This window comes from Prionailurus viverrinus, chromosome A2 (assembly GCF_022837055.1).
Source record: "Prionailurus viverrinus isolate Anna chromosome A2, UM_Priviv_1.0, whole genome shotgun sequence".
Classification (NCBI taxonomy): domain Eukaryota; kingdom Metazoa; phylum Chordata; class Mammalia; order Carnivora; family Felidae; genus Prionailurus; species Prionailurus viverrinus.
Window position 1 is genome coordinate 98196538 of NC_062562.1, and position 14312 is coordinate 98210849.

Sequence of the window (14312 nt, forward strand, 5' to 3'; positions counted from 1 at the left end):
CCCCTCAAAAGGAACAAACTATGATTCAAACCAGAGATGGGAACAATAATAGTAGGTACTCAGTAGGGGTTCAGGTTGACCTGAAGACAGATGCCAAAGGCTGCAGTAGAAAACTAAGCTTTGGGCCAGCATATTTCTCAGTAGTAATATTGGAAGCCAGAAGACACTAGAATAATAGCTTTAAACTTCTGACAGAAAGTAAATTTCAACCTCGAATTGTATTGTGTATCTAGCATACAATGTCTATTCTTCAAATTTAGAACATTTTCAGATAAACAAAAGTGAAGAGGGTTTACTTCTAGATAGACTTACAGTAAAGGACTTTTTAAAGGGTAAACTTCAGGAAGAAAGGGAATAATTCAGAAAAAAATGATCTGAAATGTAAGAAGCAGTGGTTAAAGAAAATCCTAAACAGGTAAATCTAAACAAACACTGTCTATATAAAATAATAATTCTTTTTTACATTTTACAAAAAGACTGTATTAAAGAACTAGCCAATAATAGCTTATAAATCAGAGGGAGATGGTCAGTTTTCTAACGTCCTCTTTACTCTTTAAAGTATTATCTTACTTCAGAACTTAAGTTAAAGATGATAGTAAAATTTCAAGAGCAAAGGATAAAAGAATTAGGATGTGTGAGTTCCAAACCAGAAGAACAAAAAAATTAAAACCAAACTCATCTAATGCCAAATATATGTGCCATACATACATACACATGCACACACACATATATGCTCACACACATACATTCATATGTATATATACAAAAACATATGTACATGTGAAAATCAGTGTTTATATATATTCCACATATATAAAAAAACCTATGTATGTGTGAGGGAGCTAGAAATCAAAAAGTAAAATGGTAGAAACATTTATAATCAAAATAAGGGTAGCAGTCTAAACTTGCCTACCAAACAGATTTTCAGATTGGTTTTTAAAAGAACTTTCTGCTGCTTCAAAATACATACCTAAAACAAAAGGATATGGAAGGTTGTAATTAAAAATGAGAAAAGATTTATTAGACAAATAGTTATTAAAGATAAGTCATATTAATGTGAGACAATAGATGGTAAGGCAAAAAGTATTATCAGGGATACAGATACTTTTTAATGACAAAAGTTTCAAATCACTAAGATTTTAAACTCATGCACATGAAATAAATTAACCTTAAAATGTATAAAGCAAAATTAATGTGATTACAGTGACTAGTTGACAAATCCTCCATCAAAGTGAGAGAATTGCTCACTGCTCGTGCATTTAATGATAGGACAAGCAAAATTACTAAGCATATCTGATTTTATGAACTTACAGCTCAATACTTAAAGAAGACACTAAAAAATAAAAGAATATATTTTTTCAAAGTATATGTGGAACCTTTTTTGACAACATGTTGAGCCATTAAGCAGGCCTTGACAATATCAGAGAATTGGTATCGTTCTGTCTCTATGAGATTAGTTCCTTTGTATTCTAACTTAACCTGATAAAAATTCTAGACACCTACAGTAAATATCCCTAATAGTGAAATGTTAGACACATTTATGTTAAACTCAATAAGAAGAAAAGGCTGCCCATTATTGCTGCTTCTGTTCAGCATTATATTAGAGGCCCTTAGCCAAGGAAAGGTAAAGATGTAAAGATTAGAAAGAGATAGACTCAGAATTTCATATGATACAATTATATACAAAGAAAACTCTGAAGAATCTATAGAAAATTACTAGATGTAATAAAAATTTCAACAAGATAGTTGGTATTAAGATAAACATACAAAAATTAATTGTAACTCAATAAAGCTGTTAAAAGTGAATTGCATACTGCACTCCAGGAATATAGAGTTCAAAATACTTAAAATATACTGTATACAAAAGTAACAAAAACCATATAGTACATAGGAACAAGCCTCACAAACGTGGATGATTTCTGTATACAGAAAAAAAATTTTATGTAAACAAAATTTAAAATGATATAATTAAATGGAAAATATATACTATATTTTGGAATGAGAAGAATCAATATTGTAAATATGTCAGTTATTCCTAAATTGATCTGTAGGTTCAATGTAATTCAAATAAAATCCTAACAGGATTTGTTGTGGGACTTTACCAGTTGATCCTAAATTTTATGTGGAAGGGCAGTGGACCAAGAATAACAACAACAGATCTGAAGAGCAAGGTGGAAAAGACTTATCTTCCAGTATCAGGACTGATTTTAACTGTGTTGTAATAAAGACAATGTGGTGTTGGTAGAGCTAAATCAAGAAACCAATCGAACAGGATATAGAACTTTAAAATAAATGCGTGCATATACAAAGACTTAATAAATAACAGAGATGCCATTAAAGATCCCTGGAGAAAAGAAGGTCTATCTAGTTAATGATCTGAGGCATCATTATGGTTATGGTTATACATATAGAAAAAAGTGAAATGGAAGCCCTACCTCACACCATCAAGTAAAATCATTTCTAGATGAATTTAGACTTAAATGTGGAAGCCAAAACTTTTAAACCTTTAGGAAAAAAAAAAACGCAGGGGAATATCTTCATTACTTCAAGTAGGAAAAAGTTTCTTACATAAGAAACAAAACATGCTAACCATACAATAAAAGATGGATAAATTCACATGCCTTAAGATTAAGAGTATCTGTTCACCAAAAGATACCTGACAGAAAAAAGCTAAGCTACAAACTAGAAGATATTTATAATATACATCCAAGAGATGTAAGGAATCACAAATTAATTAAAAAAAAAAAAAAAAAAGACAACCTAATAGAAAACAAAAGGGTAAAGGCATGGCCAGTCATTTCACAGAAAAGAAAACATAAATCCCAACATGAATCTAAAAGATGTTTAACTTCATTGGTAATCAGGGAAATTCAAATTAAGACCATAGTGAAATACCACTTTATACCTACTTATGTGACAGAAATTAAATTTGACAATGGCAACAAAATATGAAATCTGACAAGATTTATTAAAGACTCTGTATCTGAAACTGTTGATGAAAATATAAATTATTAAAACACTATCATGTGTTTACATTATCATGTGAGGGTGAATATTTGTATGGCCTGTGAACCTGTAGGGAAACTCTTACTCATGTAAGAGATATGCACAAGAGGGTAACTGTCAGTGCTGTTTATAATCTAGATTTGGTGTGTTTTATCAACCGGCCTAGACTCTACAAAAATAATAAATATAATATTTGATATATATAAATATGATAAGTTCATTGACGTATGAAAGTTTTAAAAGGCCAGGAGATGTTCTAGATTTAAAGAGTAAAGAGACATGATAAAGAGATATGATTTTAATTGAATTCTAGATTAAAATAGAAGCACTATAGAGAGGGGTGCCTGGGTGGCTCAGGGTCAAGTATCCCGACTTCGGCTCAAATCATGATCTCACAGTTCATGAGTTTGAGCCCCACGTCAGGCTCTGGGCTGACAGCTCAAAGTCTGGAGCCTACTTCAGATTCTGTGTCTCCCTCACTCTCTGACCTCCCCTACTCATGCTCTGTCTCTCTCTCTCTCTCTCTCAAAAATAAACATTTAAAAAAATTTTTTAAAAAAGAGCTATAGCGAGGAAAAAAGAAGAGAGTGGAAAATTTGAACATGGACTGTATATTAGATTAATATTTTATCAATGTCAGATTTCTTAGGTGGGATTATAGTATTGAGGTTATGTAAAAGAATATCCATGTTCTTAGAAATACATGCTGATGTTTTAAAGGGTGAAATGTTATGTCTGCACTTTACTTTTTTTTGTTTTCCAATATATGAAATTTATTGTCAAATTGGTTTCCATACAACACCCAGTGCTCATCCTGCACTTTACTTTTATATGGTTCAGTAAAAGGAAAACAATGTATATGTCTATGCAGAGAGAGACAAGAAGCTGGTGGAGGAAATGTTAACAATTCATAAAGGGTATTTGGGGTGCTCATTATAATTTTGTCAATTTTGCTCCAAGTTTGACATTTTTCTCTTCTTTTTTTTAAGTTTGACATTTCTCAAAATTAAAAGTGGGAGAGAAAGCCAGTAACACTAAACAATATATCATTAAAGGATGCATATACATGTGACAAAACTATATAATAAAAAAGAAAGGAAAATACAAACAAAATTCAAAGTAGTGAAAGGTCCACATAGGTCATTCAGTGTGTTAGTAGTGCTCTGATTTCTGCGATGGACTCATGAGTGCTTATTTATTTTTACTGTGCTTTGTGACTTACATATGAGACATATTCTTTTGTGTATATCAAAGGAAAAGAAGAGAGAGGTTAAATTGAATTACCTGAGCTATGCAATAGCTATGGGATAGTAGAAGGAAAACACTTGTGTGATTTGGTCTGACCCAGTAATTCCGAGACTTATTTGACCAAGGAAACTCTTCATAGAACACACCTGAAAGTACAGTTGGTCTCAGAGTCCTTTTGGGAAATGATGCTTGAATTTTAAAAGTTAGCATGCTGATAAAAGTAAGCTTTATTTCACAGAGATATAAGTATAAATACTGTTTGTCTGGTTAAATTAATGAAGACATTTCAACCTTGGTTTTAGGAAGAATTACCTTTTTTATTTGACCACTTCTATCCCCCACCCCACCCTAGAGTTTTATGGAATGCTTGGTTACTAGAAGTTGTCTCCAAACTCTGATTTTTTTATTCAACTGGACCATTTATACAGTCTTTGAAACGAAACCCAAAATAACCTAGAGCCGTATATGTGCACTCCTGTTCAGACAAGACTGATACTAGTGTATTGTTGAGAACAGACTAGATGTTGCTGCAGCTCAAACCACTCTACAACCTTGACAAAACAGAAGTTTATTTCTCACTTAGAGCTACATGTTGTGGGTGGGTTGGCAAGAGGTTTTACTCTATGCAGTCATTTGGAGATCCCTCCTTGTTGGAATTTATACCACCTTCCAGTTGTACCAGCCTCTGTAGTCTCAGCATCAGGTTAAGTCAGAGACTAGAGAATTACCCTGAGAAATTCATCTGGGAGTGACCCACATCACATCTAGCCATGTTACGTTGGCCAGAACTAGTCATGTGGTTCTAACTGGTGGGGACTCAGGAAATGCAGAGGAGCTCTCCATCTCTGCCATAGATAATAATATTAAGACTAAATTGGAATGTTTCAATCTTGGCAAAAAGATACAGGTTCACATAACTGCTTGTTTGGAGTTGAGGTTTTATCTTTAGACTCTATCTTAGATGTTAAAAATCACATATAAACAATTTAGTGTCACTTATTTTTTGGTATTCTATGCAAGTGTTTTTCCCTTCAGGTTGAATATAGATAATTGAGATGTAGTGCATAAATAAATCAGCAAAAGCAGCTAAAGGGAGAATTAATGACATAAAATTAATCCATACATTAATATTCCTTGGTTTGTCTCTTTTTAATGACAGCATGGAAACATTCCTTTTGAAGACAAGATTTCATCAGTTAAAGTGGTAGGTTAATGTAACAGTAAGCTAAATGTTATGTTGAAACTATATTCACTGGTTAATTTATTTGTAGATCAGCTAGTGCTTTGTAGGTATTAAATATATTTCAGTGTATTTAGAGTAGATAAGAATGGTAAAATGATTGAATAAATGTTTGTATGCACAGTTTTGTGTAATGAAATGGAAAATTTGGTCTCTCAGATTTTTTAGTCCAGAAAATAATAATCTTGTATGTTAATTTGAAACCGGTATGTGTTCAGGATTAATATCCATAAAAGAATATCTGTGACTTTTCTGAATTCCTAGTCACAGTGACTTCTCCTAAATACTGAGAATACAGTAGGGGTCAAGACAAAAATGTCCTAGACTTAATGGATTTTGAAAGTCATTACAGTTCACTACATGCTTTAAATGTGGAATAAGGATGGTGAAAAGGAAAAAGTGGGAGGCGCCTGGGTGGCTCAGTTGGTTGAGCTTCTGACTCTTGATTTTAACTCTTTTAGCTTTTGGATTTAACTCCCAGGGTTGTGCGATTGAGCCCCAAGTCTTACTCCGTGCCAGAGGTGGAGCCTGCGTAAGATTCTCTCTTCTTTGCCCCCTCCCCTGCTCGCACTGTCTCTCCCTCTAAAAATAAAAAAAAATTAAAAAAAAATTAAAAAAGGAAGAAGTGGGCATTAGGAATGTACAAAACAGTGAATTAAAAATAGTTTTCCTCTTTGAGAAAGATGTTTTAACTGAAGCTTCAAGGATAAGTAGGAGCGAGTCAGGCTCAGTGGAGAAGTTTTATGAGCATTGTAGGCAGAACAGTATGTGCAAAGTCCTAGAGAAAAAAGGAGCACATAGAGCATTCCAGGAGCTGAAGGAGAATCAACAGGGTACTTAAAGTGAGGGGAAAGTGGGAGGAGAAAAGGTAGAATGTCTTGGTAGAGGCCAGATCCTATACCTCCTTAGTAGTTTTAAGGACTTTGAAATTTATTCTGAGGACAGTTGAAAGTCCTTGAATATTTAAGCAAGGATTTGTGGCAAGATCAGATTTAAATTTTAAAAGATGACTGTGGAGAATAGTTTAGAGGAAAGTAGAAGTAGATACAAGAATTCCTGTGAGGCCCTTGGGAAACCAAGATGGGAGATGAAGATGTCATGGACAAGGTGTGTTTTACTTTAGGTACTCTTTTTTTTTTTTTTAATGTTTATTCATTTTTGAGACAGAGGGAGACAGAGTGCAAGGAGGGGAGGAGCAGAGAGAGAGGGAGACACAGAATCCAAGGCAGGCTCCAGGCTCCGAGCAGTCAGCACAGAGCCCAACGCGGGGCTCGAACTCACGAACTGTGAGATCATGACCTGAACTGAAGTCGGATGCTTAACTGACTGAGCCACCCAGGCACCCCTTACTTTAGGTACTCTTGAAGAGATGGGTTCATGTTTCTTTTAGGCAGCACGAATAAGTTTCTTTGACTTTTTATTCACTATGTTTCTTTTTTTAGGATTTTCTATGGCATCCAGAAGTTAATGGTTCTATGAAACAGTGTATCAAAGTATGGACTGAGGTCTGTATTTGAACATCTAGGTCTCTCTGGTTTTAAGCAACCAAATTTTAAAAGCTCATGAGCACTCCTTGTGTTTCTCCCCCTTACTTGCCTGTCCTACTCTTCTGTCTGTGCCGACTTTCTTCATAGTGACTAATTGTGCTGGATGGATCCGGTCACTTTACTGAGAAGAGGGGGTTTTGATCTAGTACCTCTGCTGCCACCACTCTAACCCTACTGTGGTTATGCTGATGCCACATTTTCCAGACAGAATTTTCTGTTACTTCTGTTGCCCAGTTAACTCAAACCCAGGTCATCTTCTTGCACAACATACATTCTCTTGAGCATGTTCCCACTTTTTCAAACTCATGCCCAGATTCTTCAGGAAACTTTTGTTGTTGTTGTTGTTGTTAAATAGCCTGTTTTCTTCCCTTTTATCATTACATTTGTGGCCCAGAAGTCAAGTCTGGCATATTTTGGCTCATAATGTTTGGAGATAGATATAAGGACAAGCATTCTATTCACCTCGAAAACCCCAAAGTCCTTTCTAGAATCTCCACAATAGTCTCCATATAGCTCTTTGTCCTTTACTTAAACCTGTCTTCTTTCCTTAGAGGTATTTGCATTTGGGATGGATAAAACAGTATTCAATTTTGTTGACCTTGTTTTGCTTAATTACTTATACTGCACTGGTATTTTTCTTTGCTTCTTTTCACAGTACATGTTTAGCACTGCAACCACTTCATACACCAAATAAGCTTTTGTAGGATCCAGTGGGAACCTACTCAACATTTCTAACATTTTTTTTTTGACAAAATGTGTTTAAGTTTTCAAAAAACAAAATATGAAGACAAATTCTAGAATTCAACTTTCTGGTAACTTGCAGTCTCACATAATTGTATTTTATCTTTGTTGATTTGTTTATTCCAAAAGTGTAGAATAATGTTACATGTATATATTTCAAATGATTTAAACCTATGTTTTATATTTGTGCTGGACCTGAAAGTATATCATTAAAGTAGTAGAAATTCACAGTTAAAGAAACATCAATGCAGTATAATTTATAAGTCCTGTAAAATCATCGATAACTTTTTTTATTTACTAACCTGGAGTTACATTGCATATCCAGATTTTCCGTTCTTATAATTTGCTAAAACTAGTTTTTAGAGCTTTAGATTCTATTGTAAGATTCCTTATGACTACTGGGGGATAGGAAGGATTCCACTTATTTAGGTAGATGGCTGTGTCATTACTTAAGATTGACTGATTGATTGGTTTCATTTATTTAAAAAGTATGTATGTATGCATGTTTTTATGTATTTTTTTATTATTTTCGTAATAAGCAGCTAGACCCTGAGAATACAACAATCCATATTAGTATTATTTATGTAATATTGCTGGCTTTACATTCGGTGTTAGGAGTGTGGCCAGTAATTAGCCTCAGTCTCAGCCTTCAAAGAATTTTCAGTATCTAGTGTATAGTGACTTTCTGATGAATAATAATATGGTAAGATGAAGAGTAAGTACAGAATTGAGCACAAAGAACTATGAAAGCACCATGGATAGAGGCACTTAGGATGGGGGTTGGTTAGATACAGGTGATGGTTTAAGAAAGCTTTACAGAGGAGGTAATATTTCCAGAAGAACTGTGGGGTTAGAAGGGTACACTTATTAACTGAAAGAGCATTATTGTAGCCTACAGGCATAAAAGCAAAGTTGAATTTAGACAACTCTGCTGTGATTCAACAGATATTTATTAATCACCTGCCATTTTCTAGGTACTAGGCTAAAAAGTGCTGATACCCAGTTAACATGATAGAGTTCCTCTCCTCAAAGAGCTTCCAGATGAGTGGAAGATATAGTTAATTAAGAAAGTAATGTGACAAGTGCCAAAATAGGGGAAGAATAGGGTACAGCAAGATTACAGAGAATAGGCACTAACTATAAGTTTTCAAAACTAGTTTTCAGGTAAAGTGATTTTAAGGGTGAGGGCCTGTTATGAGAAAGGAGGGTGGTTTCATGCACAAGAAATAGCATATGCAAAGATACTGAAGATAGACTGTAGCCTATTCAGGGAATCACTAGCAGTTTTAGTATGGCTGGAACTTAAATTCAAAGTGCTTTTTTTATTTGTGTTTGGTTTTGGCTGTTATTTCCATGTGCCTCATTTGAGGAGAGGGCTAATAAGAGATGAGGTAAGCAGATATTACATTATGAATAATATCTTAAGTTGTATTCAGTGTGGTATAAATTCATTTATCTATCTATCCATGTTTTGATTACTTCTAAGTACTTCAGGGTATATTTCCTAAAAATAAGAACATTGAGTTTAATTTGTGTTGAGGGTAGTGGAGAACCACTGAAACGTTTAAACAGAATGGTGACATGTATTGAGGGAGTCGTGGGAAGTTAGGGTAAACTGTGAAGAAACCAACAATTTAGATTTAATTCTGTAGGTGAGGGCACTCATTAAGAAGTCTGAGCTACTCAGATGGAATTGGAGAATCTGGGTATTGTGTGAGGTGATAGTTGAAGTTACTTGAATGGAAGACATTGAATAGGCACAGAGTTTAGAGATTAAAGAAGAGGACTTGGTAATGCAACTATCAAAAACATTTTGAGAAGGGGCAGTAAAGGAGGTAAGAGGAAAAGCAGGAGAAGAATAACTGTATCATGACACACAAGGGGAGGAAAGAGTTTTAAAAAGTGGACAGTCAGAAGTGTCACTTTAGGAACTAGACAGGGTAGAATGAAGCTAACAACGTAGAAATCCAGAATTCATGAATGGGATCAGTCTTAGTGCATGGTGAAGCCCCAAATCAAAATATGATCAATTGAGGCATAAAGGAGAGATAAGGAAATTCACATAGGGAGGGCAAAATGCTCTTCCAAATAATCTGTTGGTTAACAGTACAAGGAGGAAGGATTTGAGAATGAGGCAAGGTTGAAGGAACATTTTTTTAGTCTAAAGATGATATAGCATTTTGTAGATGGGGGAATAAAGGAGGCTAGAGAAGGAAAATGAAATCGATGAGAATTGGAGATTGATCATTCATGGATATATCCCTGGACAGAAAGAGGGGGCCGATAGAGACACAGAGTAAGGATTAGCCATTAAGAGGATTAGCCATTGACTCTGTTGTTCAAGGAAGATAGGCTGGGAGAAGTTGTAAGAATAGAGGAAGTCTAGAGCACACAAGCCAGATGAATTCCATTTTCTCCATGAAATTTGAGAATTTTATACCAAAAGTGAGAAGGGAGGCAAGAGGGACCTGTAGAAGAGAAATAAGATTTGGGGTTAATGACTGTGACAAATCAGAAAGGGAGGCACCTAGAGATGAGGAAGAAATTCCACTAAAATAGCAGTGTAAAATGAAACACACTAGACTGGAAATGAGAGTATCCATGAAGGAAATTATTGTTATTCTTTTTCTCTGCTTTCATAGTCTTCTACCTTTATAATGAGACAATACCTGTCATTTTTACTTTTCTAGATGAGTCATATTTTTTTCTAATTAAATTTCTTGCTTATTTTTAATTGTTCCTTGTGCACATGATTATAATAGCAGGTCTTTTGATGTGAAAATTGCACTAAATTTAGGAGTCACAAGACTTAAGCTCTGGCTTTATCCCTTACAGGCCTCAGCAATAGCCTATAAACTTTTCTGAGTCTGTATCCTTAATTTGATAAGATGTGATAAGATATAGTATCTTATAAGATATAATAATAAGATATTATTATCTTCCTGCCTGTCTCACGGGTGGCAAATGAGCTAATTTAAAAGAACTTAGTAAATTACTAAGTACTGTATAATTGATAGTATTAGTAATAGTACAATTTGCATTTGATGAGGATTTCTACCAAATTTCTCCTTGTTTCTTTGCACATTGTGGTCTATGATAATTAGCCGTTATACATGTCAGATTTAGCTTTTCCAAAGATTACATTTCTTGCATTTTATTTAACATTTTTCTATGTACCCTCTAGTCTTCATTAATATTTTTTAATTGGCTGACATAATATACTAGAGCTTTACTCTAAACAGTTTACTCCAATTTCAGAATAATATTAGGCCATATTAAATTTCAGTGATATGTTTTGGGCTTTTTTTTTAAGAACATCAAAAAATTAAACATACAAGCTTCATGCTATTCTGTATAACCACATAACCATGTAAGGTTTTAGGCATTGGATGTGCCATCTTGTTATAATGAGAATCCAATAAGGAACTCAGAAAATTAAAATGCATTTAGAAGGAAGAACTTTAAATTTAAGGCAAAAAGTAAGTGATGTTACTTATATTAATTCCCATAACTGGATAGAACACTCTTATAAAGATTTTTCTTTCTTTAGGATTCTGTTGCAAAGCCCCATGTGATTGTAGCAGGAGCTGCCACAGTAAGTTATTATGTGTATTCTTGCATACGGATTTTTGTTTCATTCTTAAGGACACACTGAGGAAAAGTTAACTTATGTTAAATAGAATTCTTGATTGTACCTATATTTCAATTACTATTTCTATTATAATTAATGAGGCTGATTTATTTTAATGAAACAATTTGAATAAATTTAGTAAACTTGGTGTTAAATGTCAATATTATTTTATTTATAAAATTACATTCTTCTTGAATGTCATACATTGAGTGTCTAATGTTATATCAGCTTTTTTTAATTGCCTTCATAGATTTCATGAAATAATTTGATGAAATTTTATTTTAATGTTGAATAAAAGTGGAGATTATCTTAAAATAATAACTTTTGTTACAATAGAGCAAGTTATAATTTTTCTGTGATAAATGCTGAATTAATGCTTATTTTTTATTTCTTAGTGGTCTATCAAGATTCACAATGGTAGCAACGAAGCTCTTTCCCAATATAAAATGAACATTACCTCCATAGCACCACTTTTAGAAAAACTGGCAAAGACTAGTGATGTTTATTGGGTCTTACAAGGTAAGGAATGAACAAATGAGTAATGAACAAATGTCATTATGTATATATTTTGAAGCATGGGTTTTTATTGTCTCCTGTTTCAAGAAGCAGAATTACTCCTTTATGAGGATAAATCTTGAAATAAGGTTTGCAAAATTAGAATAAATTTGAGTTATTTGCTTTCCTTTTTTGAACTTAAGGAAGAGATAAACTGATAAATATAATAAGCAAAAATAAATAATAAATAAACAAAAATATCCTTCAAGGAGCCTCAGCATACAAAATGGCTGCAGCATATAACAAAAAGAATAAGTTCTCAAAGATAAATGAGATGTTTACCCCTGATTTTTATTTCTTACAAAGTATATTTATGGTGATTGGGAAATACAGAAAAAAATTATTAAGTCTGTTTCATAATATTAGAGTCATTGGAAGCAAATAAATTCTGGAATTGACAGAATGTATTTAAATTCATACCATCTAGTTTATACTTGGTAATGAAATTCTTTAAGAGAAAGTTGACATTAGATCAAGTCATTTCAGGAGTTTATTGAATGTCCATTATTTAATGTCTAGCACTATATGAAATTGCCTTGGATATTTTAGCAATTCAACTGGCTTGTCAGAAACTCTTACAATTACTTCCAAATTGAATGTCAAGTTAAACGGAACAGCAAGAGTAGTGATAATCTATTCTGCAATCTATATTATTTACAAACTCATTGTTAACCTTTCTTTTACTAAAATGAGAAAAAAATTATTTATGGTAAGTGATAAGGGACTTTGATCCTTAATAATATTACCTTATAATTGTATGAGGAAAGCAGTGGCAGGAAAAAAAAAGATTGACTGTTACTCTTAATTAGGCAGTCTTCCCCAATCCAGTTTTATTTATTTTTTTTAAATGTTTGTTGATTTATTTTGAGAGAGAGAGAGCATGCGACCAGGGGAGGGGCAGAGAGAGAGGGAGAGAGAATCCTAAGCAGGCTCCATGCTGTGAGCGCGGAACCTGACGTGGAGCCTGACGCAGAGCTTGATCTCAGGGATCCATGAAATCATGACCTGAGCTGAAATCAAGAGCTGAACATTCAGCCAATTGAGCCACCCAGGCACCCCATTCCCCGGTCTAGTTTTCAATTCCCATTGCCCAGTGGTACTCAGTATCCCCAAATTTTAAACTCTAAGATATGCTAGAACATAAAAATATTTCCTGAAAGCTGTGTACTAAGATAAGAGAGGGATAAAAGTTCTTTAGATTTAAAAGAGATATCGATTGATTCAAAATATCTGAACTTTCACAACAGAATATGAAGTACAATCAGTGAACTTGCATGATCACTAATTCTATCAGTAGGGATTTTTTAAATGTGTTTTTAAAAATATGTGTTTTGTGTACAGATCCTGTTTATGAAGATCTATTAAGTGAAAATAGGAAAATGATCACTAATGAGAAGATAGATGCCTACAATGAAGCTGCAGTCAGCATTTTGAATAGTAGCACCAGAAATTCTAAATCAAATGTTAAGATGTTCAGTGTTTCTAAATTAATTGCTCAAGAAACCATCACAGAGTCTTTGGATGGCTTACATCTTCCTGAATCAAGCAGAGAAACTGTAAGGATTCTTGTATCTATCAGGAGATAGAAACTACAATATCTTATTAGTTTTAGCTATAAGTCACTATAATATGGTAACAAACAACTTATTTTATTACAGTCTTAATTACTTGTAGTTATTCTATCTAAACATGCACGTAGAACTAATTTTGCTTTTATACAAGTGAGAGTTTTAGTAAAAGAAGGAAAGAAGTTATGGGAGGGAGGAAATGAAACTTCATTTATTGAGTGCTCCTCACTCTTAATATACCTTGTCTCCTAAGCTTATAAGTTCTCACCACACTCCTGTTTAAAAACTACTGTATTATGTTCTCTTTGCCTTAAAAATCTTAAATGTGTAAGATCAAGCTTCTGTGAAGAGCACCTTTTTAAAACATGTAGCATAATTTTTATTATTCTCTTATCGTTATTTTACCCTGGTTTTATATGGGCTACATAGCAGTTACTGAACAAATCCAGACAGATGGAAATGGGTTAAATAAGAAAGAACTGCATGGTTATAAATTGTCACATACAGTACAGCAGATATTATTTAGTTATTGTTTTCTTATAAAGGAGTGATTCTTAATCTTCTTGAGAATCACATAACCCCTTTGAGTATTCTGTAAAAAGGAATGATTCTGTTCCAGTCTTGCAGAAATGCGTGTTTGTGTGTGTATATGCATATACACACACATGGCTCTCCATATACTTTAAGGGGCTTTGTGGACCCCCTGGAACTGGTTAAGAACCTTGGGTTGGAGTTTGTAAGCTAGTATCTTCAAGATTGCCAGGTACAGAACTTCC

The 14312-nt window shown here is 33.7% G+C and overlaps 1 protein-coding gene across 9 annotated transcripts in view; it reads left to right on the top strand.

The window, feature by feature from the left end:
* The window catches only part of CASD1 (CAS1 domain containing 1), a 75939-nt gene that overhangs the window by 12863 nt on the left and 48764 nt on the right, over window positions 1-14312 (top strand). For all 9 annotated transcript variants that reach the window (XR_007150480.1, XR_007150479.1, XR_007150481.1 and 6 more), the window contains exons 4-8: window positions 5414-5458; window positions 6937-6999; window positions 11333-11377; window positions 11809-11932; window positions 13310-13524. Coding sequence is in view for 5 of the 9 variants with exons in the window: in XM_047850794.1 (XP_047706750.1) it covers window positions 5414-5458; window positions 6937-6999; window positions 11333-11377; window positions 11809-11932; window positions 13310-13524 (492 nt within the window). In the remaining 4 variants the exon portion in view is untranslated. The remainder of the gene's footprint in view (window positions 1-5413; window positions 5459-6936; window positions 7000-11332; window positions 11378-11808; window positions 11933-13309; window positions 13525-14312) is intronic.